The sequence below is a fragment of the Dipodomys spectabilis genome, unplaced genomic scaffold, assembly GCF_019054845.1.
Source record: "Dipodomys spectabilis isolate Male_0828 unplaced genomic scaffold, ASM1905484v1 ptg000187l, whole genome shotgun sequence".
NCBI lineage: Eukaryota > Metazoa > Chordata > Mammalia > Rodentia > Heteromyidae > Dipodomys > Dipodomys spectabilis.
In genome coordinates this window covers 6,127,054-6,143,269 of record NW_024870864.1, presented here as the reverse complement: position 1 = coordinate 6,143,269, position 16,216 = coordinate 6,127,054, and the positions used below count along the sequence as shown (strand labels likewise).

Genomic DNA, 16,216 nt, shown 5'->3' with positions numbered 1-16,216 from the left:
GCCCTATTTGCATAGCCTCCCTCTCTCTTGAATGTGCCCTTTTCCAACCTTCTTTTTCCTTCTGAAGTGCTTCTCAAAATAAACACCCTATTTTTCCATCCTTTACCTGGCCTAGCCTGTTAGGAAACTCCTGTTGTCCTTCAGAACCCCATTCTAAGTTTATCATCTCCAGGAAGCCTTCAATAGGCCCATGTAATTTGTACTGCCTTTATGTTTCTGTTCTGGCTTCCATCAAACCAGTGGTTGCTTAGTTGCTTGTTTGAATGTTAGTTTTTTCTATTTGAATGAGCTTTTCAAATACAAGGCTCTTCACAAAGCAGGTATGTAGTAAACTTAGTTGCTGATACAGTGTGTGTATGTGCTTGCATGTGTGCATGTTTGAGTGTGTGTGTGTAAAAGACTGTATGAAAGCTGGGTGCTGGTAGCTCACACCTGTAATCCTAGCTACTCAGGAGTCTGAGATCTGAGGATCATGGTTCAAAGCTAGCCCTGGCAGGAAAGTCTATGAGACTCTTATCTCTAATTAAACACCAGAAAATTGGGAGTGGTGCTGTGGTTCAAGTGGTAGAGCATTAGCCTTGAGCTGCAGAGCTCAGGGAAAATGCCCAAGCCCAGGGATCAAGCCCCACAACAGACCAAAGGAAAAAAAAAAGACTTTATGTGAAAACATTTAGAAGGAACTGGAGAAGTCTATTCTCAAGTCTAACATAGAAATGGAGCCTTTTAGCTAGGCATTAGTGGCTCATGGAAACACACCAAAGCAGTACTACAAAGCAATTTAAAAAGCAATAGTAGGTAAAATCATTCCCTACTTGATTGCTAATGAGTGTCACTAACCTTAGATGTTTTAGGATGTCAGTGGTTGGAGCAACCGCTCAATAGTGTTTGTGGTTTTTAGTTATATGTGTTTGTCTGATAAAGCAGCCATCAGATATAAGATGTAATTCTCCCTCTTTGCTCTCTATTAGCACCCTTGCTATTACTGTATCAGAAACCCAAGAATAGAAAATCTTTAAAAATAATATACTGTATTAACTTATATTTTAAAGAGACATATCTTGCTGTGTTGTGTAAATTGGCTCTAAACTTCCGGGGCTCAAGGGATTTTCCCAGCTCAGCCTCGTGAGTAGCTGATACTTCAGGTGTGTACTACTACTGTGACCAGTTGTATGGTTCACTTTGGAGAGTTTCATAAAAACTGCTTGGATTCTGTCTTCAAAGCCTAACAGCTGTCTGTTTCTCTTTAAGAGAACAAGAAGAATCCTTTTAGGCATTTTTTTTTTCTATTACCTTGCCCAAGGAACTCTGGTTTTGGCGTCAGAATTCATGTGGATTGAAAAACATTGCACGATTGTTAAATATAGTCTTAGAAAGTTTGTGTATTGCTTATCTGATATTCCATAATTCACAGTCAGGTCTGTGCTCTCTCCCTCACTAGGCTTAAGAGACTTTTGCATTTTATCTGGAGGAAAGCTTTGGATGTTGCTTGATGACCAGCTCTAGTAGCCTGGTAGAACATGTGCTCACCTTTTTTCTCTTGCAGTTAAACTTGTGATCCCATGGGTTGATATCCAGAAGCTGGAAAGAACGTCTAATGTCTTCCTGACGGATACTATCCGGATCACCACACAGAACAAGGAGCGTGACTTTTCCATGTTTCTGAACCTGGATGAAGTGTTTCGGATCATGGAGCAGCTGGCTGATGTGACACTCCGGAGGCTGCTGGATAATGAGGTGTTTGACTTGGACCCTGACCTGCAGGAGCCGAGCCAGATCACCAAGAGGTAGAGCTTTGGTTCCCCAGTGACCCTCAGGGTTCAGCGGACTCAGGCCTCAGTTCTGTGTGCTTTTTGATGGCCTTAAGTGTAGAGCTATCTCTCCGTATTCCCAGGGGATGGGTTCCAGGATCTCTGCACACACCATTCCCTGTGAATGCTATGATCTCTTGTATAAATGGCATAGTGTTTGATGTGACCTGTATCCTCCCCATTTCCAGCTGACTTATGATGTAATGGAATACACATGCTGTGTAATATTGTTTGTTATACTGCATTATTCAGAAAAAAATCAGCAGGAAAAAAGACTGTATTTAGTAGAGAGTTTTTTTTTTTCTGGTGGTTTGATTGATGGTTGGTTGAAACCAAGGATGCAGACTTTGTGGACACTGGGAGCCACACAAAAGGGTTTTGGGACTCAAGGCCTGCATTCTCTGCTTACTTGCTCAGGCCCAGTGCCTTACTACTTGAGCCATGCCTCTAACCTCTTTTTGCTGGTTCATTGGTGATGGAGTCTTGCAGACTTTTCTGTTTCCAACCATGATGCTCCAGATCTCAGTCTCCTGAGTAGTTAGGATTACAAGGATGAGCCACAGGCACCCAGCTATATTTAAAGTTTATAATTGCCCTTAAAGAGTCATCCAAATTTTTTAAGTTGTTAATCGTGATAGAGATAACAATTAGAAGTGATTAGTACTTATTTCCTTTATTCAGCAGGCTTTGATTTATGGATCCAGATCCCATTTTTCAGATATTTAAAAATTGATATTCATAAAAAGTACTTCTAGGGCCTGGGAATGTGGCTTAGTGGTGGAATGCTTGCCTAGCATGCATGAAGCCCTGGGTTTGATTCCTCAGTACCACATAAACAGAAAAAACCAGAAGTGGTGCTATGGCTCAAGCAGTAGCATGCTAGCGTTGAGCAAAAAGAAGCCTAGGGACAGTGCCCAGGCCCTGAGTTCAAGCCCCAGAACTTGCAAAAAGATACTTCTAGGAACTGTAAGCATGGCTCAAGTGGTAGAATACCAGTTATGAGGGAAGAAGCTGAGCAAGAGCTCAAGGCCCCTGAGTTCAAACCCTGTTACTGATACCAAAGGAGGGTGGCAGGGGAGAACTTTCTAGAACATATAATATAGGCCTCATCATGATAGGAATCTGTTACGGATTATACTTTGCTGGTGAACATTCATCCATTTATATTTGCAGTGGTATACATAAACCCAGGGCCATTTGCATGCTAGATATGTACTCTACCATTGAGCATTTTGTTATATTAAAATACTTTGTAGAAAAAGTTTTGGAGACAGCTGAATTTATTTAGATGCTAATTTGACAAAAATAGTATGTCAATATTGTTTACAGTTTGACCCCAATTGATCCTAGTCATGGAAAATTGTAGAGTCATTGCTTTAGCTATCACTTTAAGTTCATCAGAAGTACAGAGGATGGTATGTGAGCGTCATGTTGATCTTGAAGCTTATGGATTCTGACTGAATCAGTGCTAAATGGATATAATGGTGTTAAAAAGATGTTCTTTGCGAAACAAGTTACTATAAAGTGATGCCTGGATAGATTGATGTGTTAGATGTAGTTACAGAATCCTTCACTACTATTTGAATATTTTCAACCATTAAGCTTGAACTTAGAGCCTTTAATAGCTTGCTGGCACTTTACCACTTGAACTATGCCTCCAGTTTGGCTTTTTGCTGGTTGTTTTGAAAATCAATCTCCTGAATGTTTCTACCAGGACTGACTTCAAATTGTGATCTTCCAAGTCTCAGCCTCCCGATTAGTTAGGATGATAGGTATAAGCCCACCAATATTACTGTTAAATGAAATCTTTTGTTGTAGTTACATGCATGTAACAATTATTATTATTTGTATCACATAATTTTTGTTGTTGTTGCTTGTGGGGCTTGAACTCAGGGCCTGAGTGCTGTCCCTGAGTCTTTTTGTGCTCAAGGTTAGTGCTCTACCACTTAAGTCACAGTGCTACTTCCCTGGGTTAATTGGAGATAAGAGTTTCACAGGGACTTTTCGGCCAGAGCTGGCTTCAAACCATGATCCTCAGATTCAACCTCCTGAGTAGTTAGGATTATAGGCATGAGCCACTGGCACCTGGCCACTTTAACTGTTTTTAAGTGCATTGTCTTTAAGTGCAGTTTTAAGTGCATTAAGTGCATTCACATTGATGTGCAACCACTACCACCATGCTTCTCCAGAATGCTTCTTACATTGCATAACTGAAACTGCAACCAGTAACACTGACTCCCTATTTGGCCTTTCTCCAGCTTTTGTCAGGTACCTTTCTATTCCATCTCTAGGAAGTTGGCTAAGTCCCCCGTGTGAATGGAATCATGGTAGCATTGTCTTTTTGCATATGGCTCATTTCACTTAGACTGATGTCCTCAAGGCTTAACTGGGTGAAAGCATGTATCAGACTTCTTTTTTTTAAGGCTGATGTTCCATCACAAGTGGATATTCCTCTATCCACGCACACAGGTTATTTCCATTTTCTGGCTGTTGCAAATAATATTATGATAATTGTGGTATACATATTTTTCCAAGCCTCTGCTTTTAATTCTCTTGAGTATCTAGAAGTAGAAAATCATATAATAATTATGTTTTAAAGAGCCATTAGTTATTTACTTAATTCTTAAAAGTGGATCTCTTCTAACATTTCTCTCTGCCTTTTTTCTGGGTTTTCTTGAAGATATCCAAAGAAATGAGTAAAGCACAGACTATGTGCTGCCTTTTTTTTTTTTTTTTGCCAGTCCTGGGGCTTGAACTCTGGGCCTGGGCACTGTCCCTGAGCTTCTTTTGTACAAGTTTAGCATTCTACCACTTGAGCCACAGTGTCACTTCTGGCTTTTTTGCCCCCTATTTATGTGGTACTGAGGAATTGAACTCAGGGCTTCATGCATGCTAGGCAAGCACTCTATCACTAAGCCACATTCCCAGCCTGGTCATATGCTTTTTTTTCTTTTCTTTTTTTTTTTTTTTTTTTGGTGGGTTATAGGGCTTGAACTCTGGGCCTGGGCACTGTCCCTCAACTCTTCAGCCCAAGGCTAGCACTCTACCACTTGAGCCACAGCTCCACTTCTGGTTTTCTGGTGGTTTATTGGAGATGAGAGTCTCATGGACTTTTCTGCCTGGGCTGGCTTTGAACCGCGACCCTCAGATCTTAGCCTCCTGAGTATTTAGGATTATAGGCATGAGATACAGGCTCCTGGCCAGGTCATGTGCTTTTGTATGAAGCCATTTGGAAGGACAACTGAGAAAGTCTTGTATGTGTGTGTTTGTGTATATGTAAGACAACTGAGAAAGTCTGTGTGTGTGTGTGTGTGTGTGCGCGCGCGCGCGCGTGCATGTACATGCATGTGTGTGCGTGTACTGGGGCTTGAACTCAGGGCCTGGGCACTGTCCCTTAGCTCTTTTACTCAAGGCTAGTGTTCTACCACATAAGCCACACCTCCATTCCTCCATTTCTGGCTTTTCGGTGGTTAGTTGGAGATTAGAGTCTCACAGGCTTTCCTGCCTGGGCTGGCTTTGAATTGCAGTTCAGATCTCAGCCTCCTGAGCAGTTTAGGATTACAGTTTTCTTCTTGGCAGAAAACTGGTCTCCTTTGGTGTAAGTCCAATAAATTTTACATGGTTTGGATTGCCTCTGATCATCAGAGCATTCCTGTTCTGAAAGGGACTCCTGGAGTCTGTTCTTTGGTTTTGTGATGCTTAGTGTCAGGTGCTCACTCTCTGCCTGGCTGGGTTGACAGTCTCTGGATCCATCTGTGTCTGTTTTAAAAGGAAGTCAACCTGGTATTGTGGGAAGCACACAGAATTTCTCTCATCTCTGTGGTAGTTGGCATCCAAGTTCTTTTTACTACCTTACAAATATTTGTTCAAAATGGAAAAAGCCACTATTACAAATCTCTGAAGAAATGTTATATGAGACCAGGTACCACCTAGATCTGGTTCCTATTCACCTGTGAATTGCCACCACATTGTCCCAGGTAGACAAAGGAGCCTTCTAACAGCTTTAGGTATGCTGCTAAGCCATAGGCTTACCTGGATTTCAGGTAAGGTGTGATTGAGCCATACTTCTAGGTAGACATTTATTAGAAGAGGAAGCCCAGACTTCTCCAACAGCTAATTTTTTACTGGTAAAATCATTTGGGGGTAAAAAACAACTATCAGTGTTGGCCATATTTGTTTATGCTCCCAAATTCAGTGTAGTTCTGCCAGCTGCCCCACCCTGCCCCCACAGTCTACTCTGGGAATTGTTAGAAAGAAGAGAGAAGAATAAGGTAATGACACAAAGGGTCCTTGGGATGGGTGGTCCAGGAGCTCTTGGGTGGTCAGACACACCTTGGGGACATGGATTGTTGCCTGGGACTTCCTCCCAAAGTGGAAGGTAGAGTTGCCAGCCCTTTGCCTGGCAGTTGTCACTGCAGGCAGCTTTTGTCATGGAGACCATGGCCTGTGGGTGTAAACAGGTAATGAGTCAGTGCCCTTGGCACCCTGCCAAGAGAACCCAGGTCTGAAAGTTTAGGAAAACAGTCTCCCTAGCTCAGGCCCAGCTAGCAGTGCTGGAATGTCTCTCTTCCCCTCCCCTCCCCTCTTTATCTTTCCCTCCCCCTCCCCCTACTTTCTCCATCTAAGAGATTTCCAGCAATGCCCTTGAGGGCCTGAACCTCAGTGCTTAATCACTCTGGTCCTGTTGTGCCTTTGTGGGGGCCTTTGGATCCTGGCTAGAGCCAGGCTTGGACCTGTGTAGGAGAGGGAAGGAGAGGGCTTTGACACCTGGGATCTATGCAGTGAGTGAGTGCTGGCAGGACTTGGCACCCACCATTGCCCAGCTCACCAGGTGCATAGGAGACCTGCGCGCTGGACTCCTTAGCATGTCTTGTCATCAGAGCTTAGAGACAAGCAAGTGAGGGCTGGGAGGGACTTCCCAGAACTCATAGAGGGAGGAGATAGGAAGTAAGAGGGTGAGAGAAGGTAGACAGCCATGTTTGGGGAGCAGAGGTGATTGGAGCCTAAACTATCTTGACTGACTGCACCTACTGACAAAATGCCAAGTGGTATTGTGTGTGGAACCTGCTCCCATGGCACAAGTGCTTTCTGGCTTTTCAGATCCATTTAACTTCTTCCTGCCTGCATCTTCATGCAGTCCTTGCTGTGTGTGCATGTGTATGAGCGCTCCCTTCCCAGGCATGTGACCCAAGCTGAGCCCTGCACTGGAGCAGGTTGACAGCTCTGAGGCTCTGCAGCCCCACCAGTCCTCACCTTGCAGGAAGCTCTTGTCATCTTCCTCGCAGCCCCTCCCCCCAGACCTGGAGCTGCAGGGATGATTCGATTTCTACTGGGGCAGCTAAAAGGATGAAGGCAGGAACTTCTTTGAAAAGTCTCAGATGCCCTGTCTTGTTGAGGTTCTGGTCTCTTGGGGCATCTGGGTGGATGGATTTCCAAGGGAATTGAGGGGCTGAAGGAACCTGCAGAGCCCCAAGTGCTAGGGCTGGGCGGGCTTCATGTTCTTTAGGAACAAGCTACCACACTAGAGTGTCACTCTGTCATTTGCTTTGGACTCTAGCGGTCACAGAGAACAAGATGTTCTGAGTACACAGTAGCTTTGAGTTTCCTCACCCCTTTCTGTCTTAAAGGCTAGATTTGGCATTTCCCAAATTCTTTATCCATCCATCCACCTATACACCCTGCTGGTGTTCTGCCACTTGAGCCATAGCTCCACATCTAGTGTTTTAGTGGTTAATTGGAGATCAGAGTCTCATAGGCTTTTTTGCCTGGCCTGGCTTTGAACCATGATCCACAGATCACAGCCTCCTGTGTAACTAGAATTAAGGTGTGAACCCCTAGCACTTAGTAGCGTTTTCTAGTTTCAAAGCATGAGGCACTGGCCTGGGATGGTCACATAACTAAGAGCCACTCAGGGAAAGCCTTTGTGTGCTTTAGAAGGAGCTGTGGCTGGGGTGTCCTGTATCATTCATGGATGTGAAACCCTTGAAACTGAGCTAACCCAGACACTTCACCTGCCCAGCTTGCTGGGGAGCCTTTGGCCTAGAAACAGCATCAAGCTGGCTGATACAGTCCCGTCACATGTGTGGCCCAGATGACCGGGTGGAGTGACAGGTGGTATGTGAGCTTCCTAACAGTGCTCTGGACCATTGGCTGGAGAGGAGGGCAGGACACCTATATTTGATGTGTCTTTATGTGATCTTCTGAAATGGTAAAGAAATCAGTGAACTCTACCTCTTAACTTTCTTGGTCTATGTTCTTATAAATTAAATGTGAGTTTTTACAAGCTGTTTATATAGAATCTAGAACTTTCTGTTTAGTTGCCATGTGGGAATTGTACATATTGATTTCAGCTGCAACAGCAAACATGAAGTTTTGATCAACTGCATTCATGCCAGCATAGTGACAGGCTTGCCTGGTGGCATGTGGTCAGCCTGTACTTTCTCTGCTAGTCTCAGCTCTAGCACTCCTAGAGTGATTGCTTTGGCCTGTGCACATTAGCACTAGGGGAGGAGGGGGAGGTTGTGAACCAAGTCCATCCTCCCAGACCTGTGCCGGCTGCCATCTTAGGACATGATGGCTGTGTGGCCTTTCTGTGTCTTTAATGGAGACAGTTGCAGGTACTGGAAGGTCTGAGGAGCAAGCTGCATCTAGGAAGCTTTGCTTTTGAGGCTGTTGAGAAAAGGCAGCTGATGGATTTAGCATTAAAATTGCCACCTTTGTAGAAACAGACTTAAAGGATGCTCTTCCTCTGGTCTGCATAAGGAGCTGATCTCACTACTCATGGTGCTGTCTTCATGTCAGCTACACCAGATATTTAAGTATGTGGGACATAAGTGGCTTGTACCTGTAATCCAGCTATGCAGGAGGCTGAGATCTGAGGATCATGGTTCGTGGCCAGCCTAGGCAGGAAAGTCTGTGACATTCTTACCTCCAGTTCACCACCCAGAAAGCTAGGCTCAAATGGTAGAACACTAACTTTGCACAAAAAAAGCTCAGGGGCAGTGCCCAGGCTGTATTAAATCCCCATGATTATAACCCACAAGCTGGGGATGGAGGTGTGGCTCAAGTGGTAAAACACTGTATGGGCCCCAAAGTATGTCTATGCACACACACACACACACACACACACACACACACACCACCACCACCATACACCCCAGAAGTGAGCTTTCTGCTTGCAATGCTGATACTATACTGCTGAGCTACACACTCACCTCTTCTTAAATTTGTTTTGTGCCCTCACTGGGACTTGAATTTTAGCCTGGGCACCCTCCCTTAGCTTTCTGAACTGAAGGCTAGCACTCTACCACTTGAGCCACAGCTCCAGTGCTGGAGTTTTGGTGGTTAATTGGTGATAAGAGTCTCTTTTCTGTCCTGACTGGCTTCATATCATGATGTTCATATCTCAGCCTTCTGAGTAGCTAGGATTACAGGCATGAGCCATTTGCTTTTCAAATTGATACTGAAAACATAGGAATTGTACATGTAAATGGGGTACCATGTGATTTTTCATATTTGTGTACATTGTGTGATGCTTAGGTTAAGTATAACTTTTGAAACATTTATATTTTTTTTTGGTGAAAATATTAAAGATCTTTTCCTCTAGCATTTAAGAAATCTCATTCCACCAGGTGCTGGTGGCTCACACCTGTAATCCTAGTTACTCAGGAGGCTGAGATCTGAAGATTGCAGTTCAGAGCCAGCCCAGTGGTAGAGCACTTGCCTTAAGCTGAAGAGCTGAGGGACAGCGCCCAGGCCCAGAGTTCAAGCCTCACGACTGACAAAAAACAAATACCCCCCCCCCAAACAAAAACAAAAACAAAAAAGAACTCTCATTCCTATTTATATATACCCAAGAGAATTGGGGGCTCAGGTCCACATGTACCATGTGGTATATTGATGTGTCGTATGATCACCTACCATATTGGGCCACAGTAGAGTAGAGCAGACTCTTCCTTCTCCATTGTAGCTTAGGACTGAGCGGCCAGCCTCTCCTCACTCCTTCTCTTGTGCTTTCCAGCTGTGGTAGCCATCTTCCTGCTCTCTTAGGAGACTGTCTTTCATTTACATTTAAATATGTTGGACATGGTTGCCCTTGGGAGCTTGGTCATCTTGACCATCCCATGCCTTGCTCTCTTGCAGGTTAACTTCTGGAGAGTTCACAATGCCTTGCCTTGCTCCCCTTCCACAGGCTCCTCTTCTCCTCCTCCACCTATACGACCACCTCTTCCTCCTCCTCTTCTTCCTCCTCCTCTTCTTTCTCCTTTTTCTTCTTCTTGTATTTAATTACATACCATCCATTTCACCACTCAGTTTTCTACACTATTCATAGAATTGTGCATCCAACACATCAATCAATATTGTTACGTTTTATCACCTCCAAAATCAACCCCATGTTAAGGAGCATTGACTGGCTATTTCTCCTTTCCTCCAATTTCTCAGTCATCATTAGCTTGTTAGCTGCCTCTCTCCACCGTCTGGTGTGGTTATTTCCTCTCAGTGGAATGGAGCAGTGTGTGTGACCTTTCTTTCTACTTTCCTCAAACACAGTGCTTTCTGCTTCCTCAAGTCCTGGTGCATTCCTATTGCTATAGCTGTATAATATCTCCCCAATTACAGGGATGGACCACATTTTGCTTATCCAAACAATTGGCGGACATTTGAGTAACTCCTATTTTTTGGTTATTATGAATAATAATGCTATAAAAATGTATGGTCAGGGCAGGGAAGGTGGCTCAGTGGTAGAGCGCTTGCCTTGCATGCATGAGGCCCTGGGTTCGATTCCTCAGCGCCACATAAGCAGAAAAAAAAAAAAAGAAAGCCAGAAGTGGCACTGTGGCTCAAGTGGTAGAGTGCTTGCCTTGAGCTGACGAGCTGAGGTACAGTGCCCAAGCCCAGAGTTCAAGCCCCATGACTGACCAAAAAAAAAAATGTATGGGCAAGTTTGTAAGTGGAATTAAGTTTTGTTGGGTAGATATAACTAGGAGTGAAATTTGGGAGTATGTGGTTTATTTTTAACTTTGCAGATTCTTGCTAGATCATTTTCCACTCACATCCTCACCAGTACTTACCATCCAGCTTTTTTTTTTTTTTTTTTTTTGGTACTGGTACTGGTGTTTGAACTCAGGGCCTTCAGGCTCTGTGTTTTCCAGGTGGACACTCTACCTTTGAACCCTAGCTCCACTTTCGGCTTTTGGCAGTTAATTGGAGACCAGAGTCTCATAGGCTTTTTTGCCTAGGCTGGTTTCAAACTGCAGTCCTCAGATCACAACCTCCTGAGGAGCTGGGATTATAGGCATGAACACTATCACCTGACACTACCTGACTTTTTGATACTTTTGGATTTCTTAGGCCATTTCTATGGTCATTCCTTGTACTACTCAGACCAAGAAAATCTGCTTACCTTGACCCAAGGTCCTCCAATTATTTCTCTTTGCAGACAACACTCTCTGTTAGGAAATTGGAGCATGGGAGATAAACTGGCTGTAGAAATACAACCTTTTTCATTCACTCAGCTGTCAGGTTGTACCAGTAGGCTTCACAGTATTTTCTTTAATAATCTTATATATACATTCACCCTTCCTGCCTCTTATTCTCTCCTGCTCGGCCTTTACCAGGGATCTCGAAGCCAGAGCACAGAACGAGTTCTTCCGGGCGTTCTTCAGGTTGCCGAGGAAAGAGAAGCTGCAGGCAGTTGTGGACTGCTCCTTGTGGACGCCCTTCAGTCGCTGCCACACAGTGGGCCGAATGTTCACCTCTGACAGCTACATCTGTTTTGCCAGCAGAGAAGATGGCTGCTGTAATGTTGTCCTTCCACTCCGAGAGGTAGGGTTTGCTTAGCTCAACAATTTTGAGGGCTTAGAAGTATGGTGGCAAGTTCCTGCTCAGCTCTCCAGTGGCCTTCTTCTTGGTGAATGGCATCACAGTGATGGGAGAATGTGTGAAAAGAGGATAAAGACAGGAAGCATGGAAGAGCCAGTCTGGCTCTTTTGTAACAACCCATCTCCTAGGGACTAGCCAGGGTCCTATGAGAACTGTATTAATCCCTTCTCAGGGCAATACTTCCGATGACCTAACCACTTTCACTTGGTCCCACCTGTTCTTGGCTGTACTATCTCGTAATATTGCCCTATTAGGGACCAAGTATACAACACATGAGCCCTTGGAAGACACATTCGAGCTATATCCAGTCCACAGAAACTAGTGATACTGGCTGTGAGCTGGAGCTCCAGAAGGGATGTTCACATGGCATGCCTTTGCTGTGTGAAGATGGACATCTAGAAGGGTGGCCATTCAGAGGGGAGCAGAGCCTAAATTGGACCATTATCCATTTGGCTGTGGCTTTTTCTTTTGTTGCCTTGGCAACCTGAAATTTACCTAGAGGTGATGGGTATAAACAGAGTATTCTAACCTCCACATTGTTGATAAAGCTGTTATTAAAAAATACATGCTTAGCAATTAAAGCTTTTCCAACAACCTTTAGAAGTGAATTGTCCTCTTCCACCTGCAAAAAAAAAAAGCAACCTATAAAAAGCTTTACTTTGAAAATAAATGACACATGGCTTGGCTTTTATAATCTCTAATTTCAGTTGAAAAACTAACAATTGTTTCTTCAGTATGAATCAAGTTCTTTTCTCCTATAAAACTCTGTAATTTTCTTTTTGGAACTAGTGGGGAACAAACTGAGTTTACTCCAAGTTCTGAGCAGCTGAGTCCTTTGAAGTCACGTATCCCTGGCTGATCCTTCAAGATGCAGGAGTCTTGGGTCTTATGTTATAGGCCCTGAGCCTTGTTCTTAAGTGGACTCAGGCTTTTCATTCATAACACTCTACCTCATCCATTCATAATGTCCTACCTCCATGCATTGTTCTGCAGTGGATGTGTTCATTATACAAACATTCTTATTAGTGGAAGGAGAAATTTGGAACATGCCTCACATAATTTTTTTCTGGCAACATATACATAACAAACTACCATCTCAGTAATTTTTTTTAAGTGTACAGTTAAGTGATACTTAGTAATTCACATTGTTCAGTATCTACTACTATTATCTTCTAGGACTTTTATATCCTCCCAACTTGAAATTCCCTCATTAAATACTAACTACCCTGTCTATCCTGACCTGACCCCTACTCTTGGCATCTACCAGATGGCCATGTCCCTACAGTATCTACTCTAGGTACCTTGAATAAGTGGACTCATAGAGTATTTGTCTTTTTGTGATTGGATTGATTAATGTAGTATGATATCCTGAAGGTTCATCCATATTGAGGCATTTGTCAGAATTCCTTTTTATTTTTGGGGGGGTGCAGGTCCTGGGGCTTGAACTCAGGGCCTGAGTGTTGTTCCTGAGCTGCTTTTGCAGCAGGCTAGTGCTCTACCTCATGAGCCACAGTGCTACTTCCAGATTTTTCTGAGTAGTTTATCAGAGATAAGAGTCTCACAGACTTTCTTGCCTGGACTTACTTTGAGTCACAATCCTCAGATCTTAGCCTCCTAAGTAACTAATATTACAGGGATAAACCACCAGAATGAGTCAAATTCCTTTCTGAAGGCTGAATGATATTCTGGTATCTGCCTAAACCACAGTTTGCTTATCCATTTTTCTGCTGATGTCTCCTCAGGGTGCTGCCACTTTCCAGTATTTTTTGGGTAATGCTGCTTTGCACCTTTTCACCTTTACTTTCTATCCTGGGGTATTTTCTTAATTTTGTAAACTTAGTTATTTATTTTTATTTCTTAGTTTTTGTGTGTTGTGGGGCTTGAACTTGGGGCCTGGCACTGTTGCTGAGCTCTTTTTGCTCAAGGCTAGTGCTCTACCACTTTGAGCCACAGTGCCACTTCTGGTTTTGTGATAGTTAATTGGAGATAAGAGTCTCACAGACTTTCCTGGTGCCCAGCCGTACATTTATTTATTTATTTATTTTTTGGGTCTGGTTGTGGGGCCTGAACTCTGGGCCTGGGCGCTGTCCCTCAGCTCTTCAGCTCAAAGCTAGCACTCTACCACTTGAGCCACAGTGCCACTTCCGGCTTTTTTTCTTTTTGCTTATGTGGTGCTGAGGAATTGAACCCAGGGCCTCAGGCATGCAAGGCAAGCGCTCTACCACTGAGCCACCTTCCCAGCCCTGTAAATTTATTTTTTGATGGCACTTGCATTTGGATTTGAGGATTATGCTTGCTAGGCTGTCGCTGTTTGGCTAAGCCACGCCCCCAGACCATACCCCTTTTGTACTTTTTTTTTTTTTTAATTTGTTTTTATAGGTTATGGGGCTTGAACTCTGGGCCTGGGCACTGTCCCTCAACTCTTTAGCTTAAGGCTAATTACCACTTGAGACACAGAGTCACTTCTGGTTTTCTGGTGTTTAATTGGAGATAAGAGTCTCAACAGACTTTCCTGCCTGGGCTGGCTTTGAACTGCGATCCTCAGATCTCAGCCTCCTGAGTAGCTAGGATTACAGGTGTGAGCCACCGGCACCCAGCTGTACTGTATTTTTTGTTTTTTTGTTTTTTTTTACACCATTACACATACATACATACATACATTTATACATGTCTTTATCCATTCATTCAGTCATTGTGCCAGTACTGGGCTTGCACTCAGGGCCAGGGGGTTCTTCTTTAGCTTTCTCATTTAAGGCTGGCTTTCTGTCACTTGAGTCACACTTCCACTTCTAGCTCTGTGTGTGTGTGTGTGTGTGTGTATGATTAATTAGAGATAAGAATCTCACAGATTTTTCTGCCCAGGCTGGCTTGGAACCTTGATCCTCAGATCTCAGCCTCCTGAGTAGGATTACAGGTGTGAGCCATTGGCACCAGAGTTATACTTGGTATTTTGAGGCAAGGTCTTGTTTTCTGCTTGGGCCTGGCTTTTTGTCACTTGAGAAAAGATCTTGAGAACTTATTTTTGCCTGGGTTACCTTGAACCATAATCTGTCCATTCCTAGCCTCTCAAGTAGCTAGGGATGAGCAGTTGGTGCCTGGAGATTTATCTTGAGGGAAACAAATATTTTTAAATTACTTTTAAAACACTGGTTCTGGGGCTTTAATTCAAGGCCTTGGTGGTGTCCCTGAGCTTTTTTGTCCAAGATTAGTGTTCTACTACTTGGGCTATATAGCTTCACTTGTAGCTTTTTGGTGCTTAATTGGAGATAAGTCTCAGACTTGTCTTTGTGGTCTGTTTTGGAGGCATGATCCTCATCTCAGCCTCCTGAGTAACCAGGATTAGAGGCATGAGTCACCAGCTCCCTGCTGTCTTGGGATATTTTCTGAAATGTGACCGGCAGTCTGATTGTAATGGTCCTTGCTGAACTCTATGTCACTGTGCTGCAGATTGTGAGCATCGAGAAGATGGAGGACACAAGCCTGCTGCCCAACCCCATCATTGTCAGCATCCGGAGCAAGATGGCCTTCCAGTTCATCGAGCTCAAGGACAGAGACATCTTGGTGGAGAGCCTGCTAGTGAGACTCAAGCAGGTTCACGCCAACCACCCTGTGCGATATGACACCTCCAGTGACGATGACATGGTAGGAGTCTTCACGGAGTGGCCATCCATGACAGAAAGCCCTTAAACCACACTCCAGGCAGTGCCTCCACAGAAAGTACACAGAGATGGGCCACTGGGTTGTTAAGACAAACACACCAGACACTGTTGGGCTTGTGCATGTGTCTTGTGTCACTTCATTTGCATGCATACGTGTGTGTGTGTGCATCTGTGTGCACTGACCCTGGGGCTTGAACTCAGGGCCTGGGCTCTCTCTGTTAGCTTCTTTTGTTCAAGGCTAGTGTTCTACTGCTTGACCTATAGCTTCACTTTCAGCTTTTTTTGTAGTTTAGGGGTCTGGAAATGTGGCTTAGTGGTAGAGTGCTTGCCTAGCATGCATGAAGCCCTGGGTTTGATTCCTCAGTACCACATATACAGAAAAAGCCAGAAGTGGTGCTGTGGCTCATGTGGTAGAGTGCTAGCCTTGAGCAAAAGAAACTCAGGGACAGTGCCCAGGCCTAGAGTTCAAGCCCCAGGACTGGCAAATAAATAAATAAATAAATATTAAAAAGAATCTCATGGACTTTCATGCTCAGGCTGGCGTTGAACCTTGATCAGATATCAGCATCCTGAGTAGCTAGGATTATAGGCATGAATCACCAGTGCCCAGCTCTGTGTCACTTTGGTAATATAGAGTGACCTGGGTAAATGTTACTTAGAGGTGCCAGTGGGGTACTTTCCTCACAGGTTGCAGGGCCAGCTGTAACATGCTGAGTGGGAGCTTTGTCATTTCTTAAGCTAAGCGTATTAATTGGGACCTGTGTTTACTGGGACCTTGTCTTCTATGGCCCGCCCCTCCCCTCCTTTCCCATACCTTTTCTTCCCTTCTCACCTTTCCTATATTCCCCTCCCCTCCCCTCTCTTTTT

General features: G+C 44.1%; 1 protein-coding gene across 1 annotated transcript in view; it reads left to right on the top strand.

Moving 5' to 3' along the window:
- Tbc1d8 (TBC1 domain family member 8) overlaps nucleotides 1-16,216 on the top strand; it is a 124,111-nt gene that overhangs the window by 74,558 nt on the left and 33,337 nt on the right. The window contains exons 5-7 of the mRNA XM_042695461.1: nucleotides 1,544-1,784; nucleotides 11,426-11,633; nucleotides 15,138-15,332. Coding sequence (XP_042551395.1) covers nucleotides 1,544-1,784; nucleotides 11,426-11,633; nucleotides 15,138-15,332 — 644 coding nt within the window. The remainder of the gene's footprint in view (nucleotides 1-1,543; nucleotides 1,785-11,425; nucleotides 11,634-15,137; nucleotides 15,333-16,216) is intronic.